Below are 18,161 nucleotides of genomic sequence, written 5' to 3' on the forward strand. Positions count from 1 at the left end.
CTGCTATTTCTAGTATTCCCTACTACACGGTATCGGTTGCCCTCTTACGGCAGGAATATAACTGAGCTTCTGTGTATATATCCTAGAAAAGTTTAAAAATCTAAAATATAATAATAATATTATTATGTTCATCTTTACGCAGAATAGAATGTTTCATTAATGGGAATAATTTGGCATACGTTTAAACATAGATCTCCATCCCAAATTTTTCTAGGAATCAAATTGACCAATTTTTGACTTAACGTTAAGAATTATCGATTGATTAATGGCAATGATTTGGCATACGTATATAAACATAAACGTAAAAAAATATGTAGCCGGCAACAGCTTTTTTGGGACTGGGAAAAAAACAGGGCACATGGTAGATAAAAGATAAGAGCGCAATGTATAAAGTTCAAACTACCAAGCATAATAAACAGCACCAAAGTAAATTCAAATATTTTTAAAATTTCTTGTATCAAAATCTTAACTGAAGAAATTTGGGTGCTCCTGATTGAGACTGAAAAAACACACTTAGGCATCAGGATAATCAGCCTTCTGAGAACCCTCAACCATTTGCTTACCAGACTTTAACGGCACAAGAAGACACCCGTTACTCCTGTGCAGGCCCAGATGAAGGTGGTGCTTGGGGATCTCCAACAGTTTGTGAAGGAGCACTGGGCTGATGGGTCTCTGCCTGGTGAGCACTGGGCTGATGGGGCCCTGTCTGGTGAGTACTGGGCTGTTGGGGCACTGCCTGCTGAGCACCGGGCTTTTGAAGTCCGGCCTGGTGAGAATTGGGATGTTGGGGTCCTGCCTGGTGACCAATTGGGGCTTGTACGGGTGCATTATGCTGATAATGGGATCCTGCTTGGTGACCACCCGGGGCTTGTGGGGGTGCATGAGGCTGATAAGGGGGTTGAGGGTATGGTTGATAAGTTTGAGGGGGATTGCTTTGGTAAGGAGGTTGAGGGTATCCATATTGGGGGTAAAAAGGCTGGTAATACTGACCTTGAGGAGGTGGCATACCCGAGTACGGTGGATATTGCTGCACTTGCTGCTTCTCTGAACCACTACTGTTCTCATTTGACCCACTAGAAGCTCCTTCTTGCGATGGTATAACTGCTCCCATCCTTTGAGGATCCATAGAAGGATAAAGTTGCCTCCCCTGTGCCTGTGGAGGCTGCTGTGGCGGAATATTAAAATAATGCATTGGTGCTGGGGGCTGCTCTGGATAGCCTTGTTGCTGACCATGATTTTGTTGTTGTGATATAACAGCTCTTGGCAGCAATCCACTGTGGGTCACTGCTTGCCTTGCTTCATCAGAGACTTCAAATTCAGGTTTTGCTGCTTGAGGCCTACCCCACATCAGCTTCAATCTCAGACCCTTTATGACCAGCTTGTTTGAGAGTTCTTCAGCTGCCTTTTCTGCACCTTCTCTGGTCGTGTATGTAACAAAAGCACAAGCTCGTGATAGAACCATTTTTATGGTCTCAATTTCACCATGAGCATAGAAGTTGTCTCTCAAGTCCTGGTCACTGATTCTTTGATCAAGGCCACCCACATATAGGGTCCTAATGCTCTCATCATCAGGAGGCTCTAATGAGGGCATCTCACCTGCCTTGTTGAGTAGCTTCATTGCAACCGGATCATTGACCCTGATATCACAACAAGAAAAGGTCATATATAGATAATGGACTCAAAAAAATGTCATACAGCACAGTATATGTAAATTAATAAATTACTGTAAATTTCTTAATAATTTATTAATTTGTAAAACAGAGGATGTTAAGGCTAAAACAGAATAACTAATCCCTATATACAAGAAAACTAAATGTTTATTGGACTCCCCACACCCAAGATTTATATGCCGTCTCTTATTGAATATTAGCAACACACACGACCATGACAAAAAATATATCACGAAAAAGCTAGTGAGAATTATGAAGCTGAACAGTAAGCTCATAAGAGCATATCCAAGAGACTCTTCAAACAAGCTCTTAATCAAAATATAAAGAGTACGACAAAAAAAAAGCTCCAACAACCTCCTAATGGCTCTTAAAATTCTTAAGAGCTTCTTCTCTCTCAAGTCTCATCTACTTTAAGAGCCACTACATAGCTTTCAACTTCTTTTTATTAATATAATATTTACTTGTACATAATTCAATTCAAATCTGTCATAGTGGATTTGAAATATTGAAAAAATATAAATGAGGCAAGATAAATAGTTTTGTTGGAGTTGACACTAAAATCTAGGTACTAACTTGCCAGGTGTAACATTGTTTATATTGTTTGTAGGGGCTACAACTAGGAGATTGTTGGAGATGCTCCAAGGCCCCCAAACCTCCTAAAATTTTGAGAATGCCACGTAACAGACGATCTCATGAAGCTCTTAAACTCCAAAATCTTTTGAACATGTCACTTAACCCTGTATTGATAGGTCTTAAATACTAGTTGACCATATTCCAACTTCCCCTAAACCCAATTATAGACAGGTGACCTATTTTTATATTTGGCCCGATCTTTTTACAGAGTATAAAGAACAAACTTAATGAATAACCCCATTTTTAAATAAATAATTAGTAAGTAATAGTCTTTGTCTGGTTTCTGTGATAAAACATTTAGGACAAACGCCATTACCATTGGAGAGACACAAGCACATACGTCAGTCTAGTGCATAAGCGATATTTCACAAAAAATAACGTGCGTAGTGATGTCAGTGTGAGTGTATGTTAGGAAAGCATGTGGGTGTCTTCATGCTACATATATGTGAATATTAATCCCTCAAGTAAAAAGAGGTAGAGGTTTGAGAGAGATTCACATACCCATAATAACGATCTTTAATATTTTGCTGCGATAGTTCTCCAGTTACGGGCATTTCATGCCTATAAGGGCATTCAGCCCCTCTAGTGCATTCACCCCTAATATAGAAACTACAAACATGTGCTCGGTTTCTCTTGTAATATGGTGTTGTTCTCTGAAGCTTCAAGATAGTATCATTTGGGCGCACCTTTCCGTATGAAGATTCATAATCCAGACCTGCTCTCGCCTGACATGACAAAATGATCAAATTAGTATTCGTGATATATTACAAATGTATCTGTGGACAATGCAGACTGGCACATATTTCCTTTGCATTTTCTTATTTTTAAAAAATATATCAGAACATTTGTTTCCTAAGACGTTACACGAAAAGCTAGTTGCTTAAAATATGCACCACATATGGCTGTCTTTCTATATGACTAGTTGCCAAAAATACGCACCACAAATGGCTCTATCTACATGATCTTAAAAAAATTATAATGAAATAAACGTTATAATATACTTCTTGCAGGTGACAAACAAATTTAGATTCAGAAATTACTTACCCTACGGTCATGTTCCTCCGCAAAGTATTCCCTGTTTACGTCACTCTTTGGAATGGAATCATTGGAATTGATACTGAGTGCAGTATCTCGGACCTGAACAGGCAGCCCATATTCAAGATCCAAAAGACAAACTTGACAAACATTTTTCAGTTTACTGCAAGTTTGGCAAATCTCAGACTTCTTATATCTTGCATCACGCCCTGGCCTCCACCTAAAAACTGTAAAAGGCCGAGTGCAAATTTTGCATTCCTTATCGTAATCTGCTTTTGTCTGCACAAGACCAAACATAACCATTGTCAGAGAAGACTAATACATGACTCATATTATTAAACATTCCCTGTTTCCTGACCCAAAAATAGTACACATAATAACAATTCTAGGAGCAGATTATTTAGAAGCTATAGTTTCTACTACTATGTAAGCACTCCAAAATAGAGTATAACTTACACTATAGATATATATCAGTATAGCTTACAATATAGATATATATCAGTATAGCTTACTATAAAGAACTAAGATTACGAGAGCATTTAAGGCATATCCCACTAGACCATCAACAACAAAAAAAATGCATGAGTAAACCCACACTAACATTATAACAGAAAGTCACTTACAGCCGGACTGATTGATAGCATGCATGAGTTTGCAGCTACTTATTCAGTTACTTACCACTTCACTAATTCTAATTTACATGACATGACCTATAGAATCAACAAATGAAAAGTTAAGACTCCTCTAGATATAGCCAACTACCTTTGCTATGTTATTGCTTAATCAACTACTTGTACGACTAAGACCTTATATATTTCAAGAGAAAATTAACCCTACCACGTGGTGACAATCAAACTACCGAAGAAGGCCAGCCAAATACACACACACACACACACACATATATATATACACAGTTGACAATCAGATGAGATGTCAAACAATTTGAGTAAAGAAGTAAAACCCAATGGTTGCAGTAGCAGTGTAACGGAAGAAAAATCCAACTAATGCTTGTAGTGGTTCAAAGTTCTAAAACTTACCATCCGGAGGTATGGATTATCTCCGAGGCATGACTCGCATATGATAGGAAAATCAGACCTCTCCCACCCATCAGCTTCAACATCTCTTAGCAGTCTATGTGCCATAATTTCTACAAAACAGAAACTGGATTAACAACAATTTCTACGAGTAACTTGTCTACGATATCCTCTTCCGCAAAAAATAATCACAGTAAATCAGTTTACGACAAATAAATCGAAAAAGAAACGCTTGTAATTTAAAAAAAACCTAATTGATATTTCTACACATATAAACACAGATAGATGCAGCAATCAAAACTATACATACGCGATATAGAGTTAACACAACTGATATAATGAAAATTAGCAAAAATGTTATGAATTGAATTACCTTAATGTTTGTGAAATGACAAAACCCTAGAATTGAATTGAGATAACGGCGATCTAGAGCCTCAAGATACAAAATTTCCCCAAATATAATACTGACCCGTTTTTTTGTGATGCCCCGTTAACCTATTTATACTGTTTTTTGGGTTCGGGTTAACCCTAAACCCGTTTCTTGTCCTCTGAGACTGCCCCCACGGACTTCTACAAATGTCCGATCAATTACATTTAAATCTTTTTAAATTAATTATATTTTCACTGTACTCCATTCGTCCTTATTTATATATTTATTTTATTTTTTTATGAGTCAAATTGACCAATTTTTGATTTAATATTAAAAATTATTGATAAATTATTTTTAAAATCCGAAAGCTACGTTTTAAAATAGACTAAATGTAATTTTTAATGATATAATTTTTATTATTTTTATCAATTATTTAATAAGTGTAAATTTTGGTGAAAATTTGGTCAAATTGAATATTGACTAGTTAAAAGTCAAAATGAACATGTTAATAGAGACGGAGGAAGTATAATACTAACTTATAGTCCGTGCGATGCACAGTTTTTTTAAATTTATCTTTTTTTATTTTTTAAATTTTTTAATATACATATTTATCTTTATTTTTGACGTTGTTGAAATATTGTTTTTACTAACTTATAAACCGTGCGATGGCATAATTTTTTAAAATTTACCTTTTATTTTAAAACTTTTTAATTTTTTTAATGTACATATATATCATTAATTCTGATGTTGTTGTAATATTGTTTTTATTTTTTATAGTTTGTTGTAATATTATTACAACAAATATGTATATATTGAGAAATATACGAATAAGTAACTGAATTACAGTTACATAGTGTGTGATATTTAATTATATTATATTTACTATTGTATCTGTATCATATATTGATTTTTGAATTGTGGTATAGCAATGTAATCTTTTTATATTTATGATTGGTTAAATCTCTAATCATATTTTATTTAATATTGTATAAGGAAATTAAATTGCAATTGGTGTTTAATTAGTTTTAGAACAATTCTAACCATATTTTATATACTATTATATCATTATATCATATTTTAGTTTTGAAGATTAATATAGCAGTATAATATTTTTATATTTATGATTAATTAAATTTCTAATAATATTCTATTTAGAATTGTATTAGGAAATATTATCACAATTGGTGTGTGAATGGTATTAGAATAATGGAATCATTTTCTATTTATAATTGTATTAAGAATACACTTTTTTGTAATAAGATATAATCTTAACCGTCTATTTTTTATTATATCAAATCAACGGTTGAGATTGTTTTGTCGGTACATGACCAAAGTTTTGGATAAGATATACCTTACGCTTATTATTTATAAAGAATATAATAATTGGTTAAATCACTAATCATATTTTATTTTGAATTGTATTCGGTGTTTTATTAGGATTAGAATAATGTAATCATTTTCTAATTATGAGTGTATTAAAAATATACTTATTCAAATACGATATAATTTAACCGTATATTTTTTATTATATAAGATCAACGATTGAGATTATTTTGGCGGTACATGGCCAAATTTTTGGATAAAAAGTCCTTTATGTTTATGACATATAAAGGATATAATGTACAGAGGGATCTTATCCAAATTTTTTATAGTTATGGTCCATATACTACCAATTTAATAAGGATCGTTAAATCTTTAAACAAAATGATCATAACCCTTAAATCTAAAATAAAGGAATATTCTAACCAATTGTAAATAGTTATTCTCAACTGAATAGAATTTACTACAATTTCAATGAAACCAAAAAGAAGTAGGTATCCTAAATTTAGAATAATAATGCAAAATTGATAATTATTTTTTCTCTTCAAAATTAGGATAATATTTTTTGTACATAATTTTTAAACAATCACTGAATTAAACATTATTTCTTGAGTTTCGCGTGGGCTGTAAAATCTTTAAAATCTGATTTATAGAACTCAAGATAGAGTCGAAATAAAATCAAACGAAAATCAGTATTTTTATTGTTTGTTTAAACTTTAATTTGATTTTTTTAACTATTTCACATTAAAAGCAGTTATTAAATAAAAAAATAAAACATTCGTGCATTCCATACCAAAACATTAAAAATTTGGTAGTTAGTCGCAGTCGTGTTTCGGCTTATATAGTATTTGGCTTAATGTAATACACGCTTTTGTATTTATGTTATCCATGATATGTTTTTTAAAATTTAAATAGAGATAATTCATTCGTCGGTGTAAAGACGTTGATATAAGACAAAATAATATACAATATTCATCATGACTAAAACAAAATTATACTATTGGTCAAGGTTAAAATGAATTTAAAATCAAACTAAGTATAATGAGTTGAATGATTTCACACTAAAACAAAATAATAACTATTATTGATTCAGCTAAAAAATTATATTATTGAACTGATAATTTGTTGATCAGAATAATAGTATCAAATTAAAATAAAATAATATTTACTATTCATCCAGGTTAGAAGTTTATAAAACTTATTCATGATAAAACAGAATGAAATCAAAATAAAATTCAACCGGCTAAAATAAATAATATATATTATTCATCTTAGTAGCACAAAAGTATCTATTTATCCGGCTTTTAACAAAATTAAAATCAAACTTAATATAAATAGTTGGATTTGATTAGTATAATAGGTCTCGGGATAAAAAAATTTAAAATAAAACTAAATATGATTTGTATACTATTGAATCGTGATAAAAGTTATCATTTAAATTAAAAAATAATTATATTTCATAAATACACATGAAAATATTAATATATTATATATTTTATTTTAATATTTTTTAAAGTTAAATACCCCTAACTAGAAAAATTAAATTATATTCTTATTATATAATATGCATAATGTGGTTTTTATCCAAAATTTTGAATGTTACGGCTCATGTACTGTTAACTTAATATGAACTGTTAGAAATTTTTTGCAAATATATGTGTATATGTGTTATTATTATTATCAAATAACATTATATAAAAAAATTTGAATAAATAATTTTCGCATCTCAAAAGTTGTAATTTAATTTATATAAAAAAATATTGATATTAAAAAAATATGTGCATTGCCGGGTTATAAGCTAGTATCCTTAAAACCTAGAAAAAATATTATTGTAACGAGTTTATTAATTTATCAAGAGTAAAAATATATTATGTCCATTATGTTAAAATCAGAGAAAAATATATTTTAACAAAATTATCACTTTATTGATGATTATTAATCCATCGAATTTCCACTATATCGATAACCTATTTAATTTTTGAAATTCTAATTAATGGTATTTTTTTAAAAATATATTAAACATAAATTATTAAATATAAATTAGATATTCAATAAAATTTAAGTAAATATAAATTATATAATGACTAACTCAAATATTATAATACATATGATTTTTCATCAAATTATTCTGATTTTTTGATTAATCCTAAATCAATAACTCCACCAATTAAATTATATTATTATTATATAATATGCATAATGTGGTTTTTATCCAAGATTTTGATTGTTAGGCTGTTAACTTAATATGAACTGTTAGAATTTTTTTGCAAATATATGTGTATATGTGTTATTATTATCAAATAGCATCATATAAAAAAATTTGAATAAATAAATTTCACATCTCAAAAGTTGTAATTTAATTTATATAAAAAAATATTGATATTAAAAAATATGTGCATTGTCGGGTTATAAACTAGTATCCTTAAAACCTAGAAAAAATATTATTGTAACGAGTTTATTAATTTATCAAGAGTAAAAATACATTATGTCCATTATGTTAAAATCAGAGAAAAATATATTTTAGCAAAATTATCACTTTATTGATGATTATTAATCCATCGAATTTCAACTATATCGATAACCTATTTAATTTTTGAAATTCTAATTAATGGTATTTTTTTAAAAATATATTAAACATAAATTATTAAATATAAATTAGATATTCAAAAAAATCTAAGTAAATATAAATTATATAATGACTAACTCAAATATTATAATACATAAGATTTTTCATCAAATTATTCTGATTTTTTGATTAATCCTAAATCAATAACTCCACCAATTACTGATTTTATAAGAATGGCTACGGGTGAAATTTTTATCTTAACATTTTTTAAAACTAGGAAATAAAGTTACGATTCCAGCATTTTTTCATAAATTTTTATATAAATTAATATTATAATTTAGATAAAAAATAATTTGAGCCACCCTCCCATCAAATATAATACTCATCAGAAATTATCTGTTTCGAATATATAATTTTGTCTACTTTGAATTATCTGTCTAGTATAAAATCGAAAACCTAATTTCATATAAATATATATATATATCTGTTTTTTAGTTTGAATTGGATGCCACATAATCTGTACATCTAATTCTCGTTAAATAATTGTATAATATGTATTTTTCATAATAAATTAAAACTACTCTCTTTTAATTATGCATGTATTTTTAAACTTATCATTTGTTAATACAATAACTTGAACCCCTCTTATTTAAAATTAATGATACTTTATTCTTAAAATTTGAACTTCTCTCCTTTATAAATTAGTATACATGTGAATTACTTGAATATATGAATTTTATGAAAAGAGCAATCGTGAACTTGTACATGGATTTCACTCGTGCATGATATTTGTAAACCACTAACTCTAATATATTCACTCTGCCTTTAAATTTTCACGTATCAAAATATTTCCTATCTCATGAATTTTTTATAAATATTGATATAAATTAATATTACAAATTAGATTAAAATTAATTTGAGCAACTTCAAACACAATATTGATCAGAAATTGTCATTTGAATACATAACATTGTCAACTTCAGATAAATATGTTTGTATAGTATAAAATCGAAAACCTAATTTTATATAAATATTATTTGTAAACATAAATCAAACTTACTTTCATATAAGTATTATAAATATAAACACAAATCAATGTCATTCAAGATAAACGTAAAGATAAATGTAAAGACTAAATTAATCTCTAATATAAAGTGTAACAAATAGATTAAGATGGTCTTCTTTCAATACTTGAATAATTATACAGGCTGAAGAATCGAATTTCGCTTCTACATAAATTTTGAATACATTTTTTTATTTCAATCTATATATATACTACCTATACTATACTATACTAAGCGGGATGTGGTATAATTTGGTTCAACGGTTATCCCCTAATTTTGGTTATTAAAAAAATAATAAATAGTATTATATGTCCGTTAAACTATTAAATTGTTAAACTAGTAGACATATGTTGAGTGGCATTTATGACACTTATTTATACTCTAATAAATTTTGAATTGATGCATTTGTACTAAGTTGTTAAGTGTTTTAATGTGTTTTCTAGTGTTTTTGCATTTCAGACATTATTCAGGTAATCAGGTGAATTAGCATTGTTTTGGTGCTAATCTGGTGTCCAGGTGGTGTTGGAATAAAAGCTCGTGGAAAGCCGGCTCGAAGCAGCAAAATTTAAGAAGAAATTTGAGTTTTTCCCAGAAGGACGGCACGCCCGCGCCGCGCCGGGGTTCCAGAAATACAGCGCGCCCGCGTTGTGATAGCGCGCGTCCGCGCTGATGCCGAATTCAAGAATCATGTTTCTAATACAATTCTAAAAGGGAAGGCTTCCAGATTGTTGAGGGCTGCTATATATATTCATATTAGGTCGTTTTAATAAAGAGACTTACCAGAGCGCGAGGAGAAGACGACAAGAGACCTTTAGCACAATTCAACAAAGGCAAAGACGATCTAATTTATTCTTGTGAATATTTGTTTTGAGTTGAAATATGGATGATTGTTTCTTGTTTTGCTGAACCTATACTCTTGTTTGTACTTGGTTTAATTATTCGTATAAAGACTACATTTTGTATATCATCATTTCATTGGAACCCACGTTGATGATGAGTCCGATTATGGGCTAATTGTTATCGTGGGGTTTTGGCGGATTTATTTATGAATTTCTTTAGTTAAATTATTTTAATAACTTAGTATGTGGTGATTGTATGATATCCTAGTAATGGTTGTGCGTATTCGTCTTATGAGCGTCGCGAACTTATAAGATAGTGTGTTAATTCTTAATGAAGCGAAAGTGAATTTAAGGATTTAGAACTTGCCATGCTAGCATAGGTTCATGTATGTGTCATGCATGATTCGTAGGTAATTTTAACCATCTTACTTGCCCTATGTAATCAAGATAGATAACCTGTGCTTAAACCGTTATGTTGTCAAATTCTATAGACATATAGGGTCACAATATAATTGGTGCCTATTCAGCTTCTATCTCTTTTGTGGATGTCTGGTAGAATGGTACTTGTGCAACGAAAGTTGGCGTTTATTAGTTTCGTGTTATCTGATTAGTATCATCACCATTGCATGCTAAGGTTAAGAATAATAAGGCTATTGAATGAAGTATTTAATGAAGTTAGAATCTCATGTTTGTCATATATATTAATTCAGTCAATCTTATTCTCGTAGTTATAATTATTAGTTAATTCTTAGTTATAAATAATCTCAATTTGTTATCGTCTTAGCATTGGATAATAACCATATATTGTTGCTTAGGTGCATAAATTAAACAGTTAACCAATATAGTCTCTGTGGGAACGAACTAGAAAAGATTCTATACTACTTGCGAACTCGTATATTTGCGTGTATTATTAGCGCGTGTTTAGCGATTAACAAGTTTTTGGCGCCGCTGCCGGGGACTGCAGTGTTAATTTATAGTTTATGTGCTTTCCATCAGTGGTAGTTAAAGTTAATTGACTCGGACATTGTTACTTATTTATTCCTTGTCTGGTTTCAGGTACTCTAGCGAGGGTGTATGCATATGCGTTCGCGTTCGCGTACTCGCAAGAGAACACTGGATAAACTCGAGGAAGAACTTGTGATAGTTCGTAGGGAGGTTTTTGAGGATAAAGAGAAGTTAAAGGAAGAAGAGAAAGTTGAAGAGCCAGTTGTAGTAGCTATGGGCGATCAAGCAGAAAATCCGAAGGCTTTGATGGACTATTTTAAGCCTAAGATTAATGACATTCAGTCTAGCATCATCAGACCATCCATCAAGGCTAACACTTTTGAGATGAAGTCAAGCACGATTCAGATGATACAGAACTCAGTTCAGTTTGGGGGTTCTCTAACTGAAGACCCCAACATGCATATGAGGGATTTCATCGAGATCTGCGACACTTTCAAGTTCAATGATGTGACTGAAGATGCTATCAAGTTGCGACTCTTTCCATTCTCTTTGAGGGAAAAAGCTAAGTGCTGGTTGCATTCTCTACCAGCAGGGTCTATCACCACTTGGGAAGATCTTGCTCAAAAGTTTCTCACTAAATTCTTCCCCATGGTGAAGACTACTGCAATCAGGAATGCTCTTACCCAGTTTGCTGCGCAAACTGGAGAACCTCTGTATGAGTTTTGGGATCGATATAAGGAGATGCTAAGGAAGTGCCCACACCATGGCATGCCTGATTGGATGATTATCAACTGTTTCTACGATGGATTGGGTGCTACTTCTAGACCAATGCTTGATGCAGCATCATGAGGAGCCTTGTGGGCTAAGAGCTATGATGAAGCTTATGAACTTATTGAACTGATGGCTGCTAGTGAGTACCAGAATCCTTCCCAGAGGCTGACTCAGGGAAAAGTAGCAGGAATTCTGGAGTTGGATACAGCAACTGCTATCGCTGACCAACTTAAGGCTTTGACGATGAAGGTGGACACCTTGGCGAATTATGGAGTTAATCAAATCACTAGTGTCTGTGAGATTTGTGCTGGTGCCCATATGACTGATCAGTGCGTAATTTCTAGTGAATCAGCTCAGTTCGTGAGCAACTTCCAGCGATCGCAACAACCTGTGCCAGCCACTTATCAGGCTAATAACCACAATCATCCTAATTTCAGCCGGAGCAATGCACAGAATGCTGTTCAACAGCCTTTTCAGCAGTATCCAGCTAAGCAGTACAACCGCCCTGATTTTAAGCAACCGCAGTATGCACCAAGACAACAACTCCAGCTGCAACAAGCTAATGAAAAATCTGAATTAGAGGAGTTGAAGCTTATGTGCAAGAGTCAAGCTATTTCTATCAAGACCTTAGAAAATCAAATTGGGCAAATTGCCAATGCCTTGCTAAATCGTCAACTTGGTACATTGCCTAGTGACACTGAAGTGCCAGGAAAGAGGGAAGCTAAGGAGCAGGTAAGGCAATCACTTTGAGGTCTGGGAAGGTTGCGAATCCCGAACAAACTCAAGAGTTAACTGAAGAAGATGGGGCTGAGAAAGAAGCAAAACAACAGGATGAAGAAGTGGAACCAAGGAAGACTACTATTGAGCACACTCCGCCTGAGGGTAACACAGGGGAGAAACAGATCTATCCTCCACCACCTTTTCCTAAGCGGGTGCAGAAGAAAAAGCTGGACAAGCAATTTGAGAAGTTTCTGGAGGTGTTCAAGAAACTTCATATCAACATACCTTTCACCGAGGCTCTCGAGCAGATGCCTAGTTATGCAAGGTTTATGAAAGGTATTCTCTCTCGGAAGGTGAATCTAGATGATTTAGAGACTGTCGCTCTCACGGAGGAATGCAGTACTGTGCTGCAGCAGAAGTTACCTCCCAAACTTAAAGATCCAGGAAGCTTCACTATTCCATGTACTATTGGAAAAATGTCTTTTGACAGATGCTTATATGACTTGGGAGCTAGCATCAATGTGATGCCCTTGTCAATCTTCAAGCAGTTGAACTTACCTGATCCCAAACCAACTTATATGACCTTGCAGTTGGCCGACTGTTCTATTACATATCCACGAGGTATTGTGGAAGATGTCTTGGCCAAGGTTGATAAACTCATCTTTCCTGCTGATTTTATAATTCTTGATTTCGAGGAGGATAAGAAGATTCCCATAATCTTGGGAAGACCTTTCTTGGCCAATGGTTGGACCTTGATAGATGTGCAGAAAAGTGAGCTTACAATGTGAGTACTAGATCAAGATGTGACTTTTAATGTGTTCAATGCTATGAAATTTCCTACTGATAATGAGGAGTGCTTAAAAGTGGAGTTGGTCGATTCGGTGGTCACATCGGAACTTGATCAATTGTTAAGGTCTGATGCCTTAGAAAAAGCCTTATTGGGGAATTCAGATAGTGAAGATGACGAAGGTGAAGAGCAATTGCATTATTTGAATGCTTCTCCCTGGAAGAGGAAGATTGATATGCCTTTTGAATCTCTGGGAATGGAGGAATTGAATAAAGCTCCTAAACGCCTCAAGCCTTCTATTGAGGAAGCCCCCTCTCTTGAACTTAAGCCTTTACCTGAGCATTTGAGGTATGCATTTTTAGGTGATGCATCTACTCTGCCTGTTATTATTGCATCTGACCTTTCAGGTAGTGATGCATCTACTCTGCCTGTTATTATTGCATCTGACCTTTCAGGTAGTGATGAGGAAAAGCTTTTGAGGATTCTGAGAGAGTTCAATTCGGCAATTGGATGGACTATAGCAGATATCAAGGGGATCAACCCTTCTTACTGTATGCATAAAATTCTGCTAGAGGAAGGTAGCAAGCCTATAGTCGAGCAGCAAAGAAGACTTAATCCTATCATCAAGGAAGTAGTGAAGAAGGAAATTCTGAAATGGCTAGATGCAGGGATAATCTATCCTATCTCTGACATTTCATGGGTAAGCCCGGTTCAATGTGTACCGATGAAAGGTGGAATTACTGTGGTAGCAAATGAGAAGAATGAGCTTATTCCGACAAGGACAGTCACGGGGTGGAGAGTCTGCATGGACTATCGGAAGCTGAACAAAGCCACTAGGAAGGACCACTTTCCATTGCCCTTCATTGATCAGATGCTTGACAGGTTGGCCGGTCATGAGTATTACTGTCTTCTGGATGGCTATTCGGGTTACAATCAGATTTGTATCGCTCCAGAAGATCAGGAGAAGACTACCTTCACTTGTCCATTTGGTACTTTCACCTTCAGACGAGTTTCTTTTGGTCTGTGTGGTGCACCAGCCACATTTCAGAGATGTATGATGGCCATCTTTTCCGAAATGATTAGCCAGAATGTGGAGGTGTTCATGGACGACTTCTCAGTCTTTGGCGATTCTTTTGATGAATGCTTGCAGAATCTGGGACACGTTCTCAAGAGGTGTGTTGAGACTAATCTGGTTCTCAATTGGGAGAAATGTCATTTTATGGTGCGTCAGGGCATTATTCTCAGGCACAAGGTTTCTAATAAAGGCCTAGAGGTGGACAAGGCCAAGGTGGGGGTCATTGAGAATCTTCCTCCACCAATTTCTGTTAAGGGAATTCGCAGTTTTCTTGGTCATGCGGGTTTCTACAGGCGTTTCGTCAAAGATTTCTCGAAAATTTCAAAGCCTTTGTGCAGTCTGTTAGAGAAAGATGTTCCTTTTAAATTTGATGACGAGTGCCTTGTAGCTTTTGAGATATTGAAGAAGAGTTTAATCACGGCACCTGTCATAATGGCACCTGATTGGAATGAGCCTTTTGAGATGATGTGTGATGCAAGTGACTACGCAGTTGGAGCAGTTCTTGGGCTGAGAAAGAACAACATATTTCATGTGGTCCACTACGCTAGTAAGACTCTAAATGGTGCTCAACTGAGGTACACTACTATGGAGAAAGAAATTTTGGCTATTGTCTATGGTTTTGAGAAATTTCAATCTTATCTACTTGGGACTAAGGTGATAGTTTTCACTGATTACGCCGCCATTCAAAATCTCGTCTCAAAGAAGGACTCGAAGCCTAGATTGATTCGATGGGTTCTTTTGCTCCAAGAATTTGAACTAGAAATCAAGGAAAGAAAAGGAACTGAAAATCAAGTTGATGATCATCTCTCGCGTTTAGAGAATCCTAATCCTACTTTATTGGATAAGACATTGATAAATGAGTCTTTTCCCAATGAGCAGCTTTTTGGAGTGTAAGAAGAAGAGTCGTGGTTTGCAGATATTGTGAACTACCTTGTGAGTAATATCATGCCTCCCGACTTATCTTATGCTCAAAGGAAGAAGTTTCTTCATGAAGTGAAGTGGTATATGTGGGATGAGCCATTTTATTTTCGCTAGGGAGTTGACCAAATCATCAGGAGATGCATTCCTTACAGCGAAACGGGGGGAATCTTGCAATATTGCCACTCAATGGCTTATGGAGGACATTATGGTGGAGAAAAGACAGCAGCTCGTGTTCTTCAAGCAAGGTTCTTTTGGCCAACATTGTTTAAAGATGCTCATCAGTTTGTTTTGAAATGTGATCGATGTCAACGTGTGGGTAATATGTCTAAGAGGGATGAAATGCCTCTTAATATGCTTCTTGAGGTTGAGGTCTTTGATGTTTGGGGAATTGACTTCATGGGGCCATTTGTCTCTTCTTGTAACAATTAGTATATCTTGTCTGCGGTTGATTATGTGTCAAAATGGGTTAAAGTTAAGGCATTGCCAACAAATGATGCAAAAGTGGTGCTTAATTTTCTTCACAAACAAATATTCACAAGGTTTGGAACTCCAAGGGTCATAATCAGTGATCAGGGGTCTCATTTTTGCAATCGCAAGTTCACTGCCATGATAAAAAGGTATCATGTGAATCATCACATTGCTACGGCTTATCATCCTCAGACAAATGGTCAAGCTGGGGTATCTAACAGAGTGATCAAGCGCATTTTGGAGAAAGTGGTATGTCCATCAAGGAAGGATTGGTCTTTGAAGCTTGATGAAGGTGTTTAGGCGTATAGAACAGCATATAAGACTCTATTGGGAATGTCGTCGTTTCAGTTGGTGTATGGTAAGGGGTATCGTTTGCCTGTGGAGCTCGAGCATAAAGAATATTGGGCTTTGAAGAAATTGAACCTGGACTTGGATGTAGCTGGAAAGAAGAGGATGCTTCAGTTGAATGAAATTGACGAGTTTCGACTTCAAGCTTATGAGAACAACAAGATGTATAAGGAGCAAGTCAAGAGGTGGCACGATCGGGGTCTAGTGCTCAAGAAATTTATGCCTGGGTAATAAGTTCTTTTATTCAACTCTCGTCTCCGTCTTTTTCCTGGAAAGTTGAAGTCAAGATGTTCAGGGCCCTTCATAATCAAAACTGTGTTTCCCCATGGAGCGGTGGAAATTTTTGAGAATGATTTGGGTCAAGCATTCAAGGTAAATGGTCAACGGTTGAAGCATCATTATGGTGACACGGCAACCCTGAGGTGGTTAGTGCCATTTTATTGTCCACTTGATCTCAAGATTCTACGTTGAGCTAGCGACGTAAAAGAAACGCTTATTGGGAGGCAACCCAAGTTTGTTGTATATTAGAAAGTAGAGGAAGCAAGAAGAAAAGAGAAAATCGCAATAAAATCAAAAAATGGAAAAAATTCAGGTCTGACTACAGAAGCCTGGCGCGCCCGCGCTGTCCCAGCGCGCGGCCGTGCCATTTACACAGAAACACGGTGTGCCCGTGCCGGTTTGGCAGAAGTAGCGCGCGCCCGCGCCGTCCCAGCGCGCGCCCGCGCCGTCCCAGCGCGCGCCCGCGCCGTGTCCCGACTCTGAAAAAAAAATAAAAGGCAACTTAAGGGGGGGAACGGGAATTTTGTCCCAAAATCAATTCCCAGCCGGATTTTACTCCCCCACATCCCATAATTCCCTCTCCAAATCAAACCCATTACTCACATTATTCCCATAATCAAATCTCACTTCTATTCCATATCTAATTCTCTTTTCACCACCTATATATACATACACCCCATACACAAACTTCTTCACCAATTCACAAATTCTCTCTTAAACACAATTCTTATTCTCTCTAATCAATTTCCATGGCACCCAAGAGACAAAGAACATAAGTTGGAAGCAGCACCACTGATTCTTCAACTGCGAGTGGTGTGAGGCCCAGGTTTTCTACTCCTGAAGCTGAGGAGGAGTACATGAGGCTTCTTTTGAATCCAATCGTCAATGAGCGGGGTTTTCTGCCATCAGGGAACGATGGTAAGCTTTTGGAGATTATTCTTGAGATGGGCTGGGTTCCTTTTTGTGAGGCACCAGTTGCTATGCCTATGAGTGTGGTTTGCGAGTTCTATGCGAATGTCAAGGCCGAGAAGAATGGATTTACTGTGGTGCGAGGGAGGACAGTGGATTATAGTGCAGAGGCTATCAGGACTGTGATTGAGCAGCCCGCGAGGAAGCCCGGACAGGATACCTGGAATGATAAAACTCAAAGGACTTTGATATGGATCTCATTGTAGCTACTCTGTGCTGGCCTGACACTCACTGGAAGATCAAGAAGGGCACAGTCGCCGAGTATTTTACATTCCCGGCGTCCGGCATGAATAGGTTTTCCCGTGCATGGAACACTTTTATATGTGCTAATATCATGCCATCTTCGC

General features: G+C 34.8%; 1 protein-coding gene and 1 non-coding gene across 2 annotated transcripts; both read right to left on the bottom strand.

Moving 5' to 3' along the window:
- Window positions 1–366: 366 nt before the first annotated feature.
- LOC141690132 (zinc finger CCCH domain-containing protein 40-like) lies at window positions 367–4,896 on the bottom strand. Its single transcript, XM_074494784.1, has 5 exons — window positions 4,746–4,896; window positions 4,376–4,485; window positions 3,348–3,617; window positions 2,805–3,028; window positions 367–1,637 (listed from the first exon to the last, which is right to left on the bottom strand). Exons 2-5 carry the CDS (start codon window positions 4,478–4,480, stop codon window positions 593–595), a joined length of 1,644 nt encoding a protein of 547 aa, XP_074350885.1. The 5' UTR covers window positions 4,481–4,485; window positions 4,746–4,896; the 3' UTR covers window positions 367–592.
- A 7,243-nt stretch (window positions 4,897–12,139) lies between these two features.
- Window positions 12,140–12,246, bottom strand: LOC141694448 (small nucleolar RNA R71). The gene has a single exon (XR_012563754.1). It is a non-coding gene; the product is annotated as a small nucleolar RNA R71 (small nucleolar RNA).
- Window positions 12,247–18,161: the final 5,915 nt, after the last annotated feature.

Source organism: Apium graveolens, chromosome 10, assembly GCF_009905375.1.
Source record: "Apium graveolens cultivar Ventura chromosome 10, ASM990537v1, whole genome shotgun sequence".
In the NCBI taxonomy this organism is placed as follows: Eukaryota; Viridiplantae; Streptophyta; class Magnoliopsida; order Apiales; family Apiaceae; genus Apium; species Apium graveolens.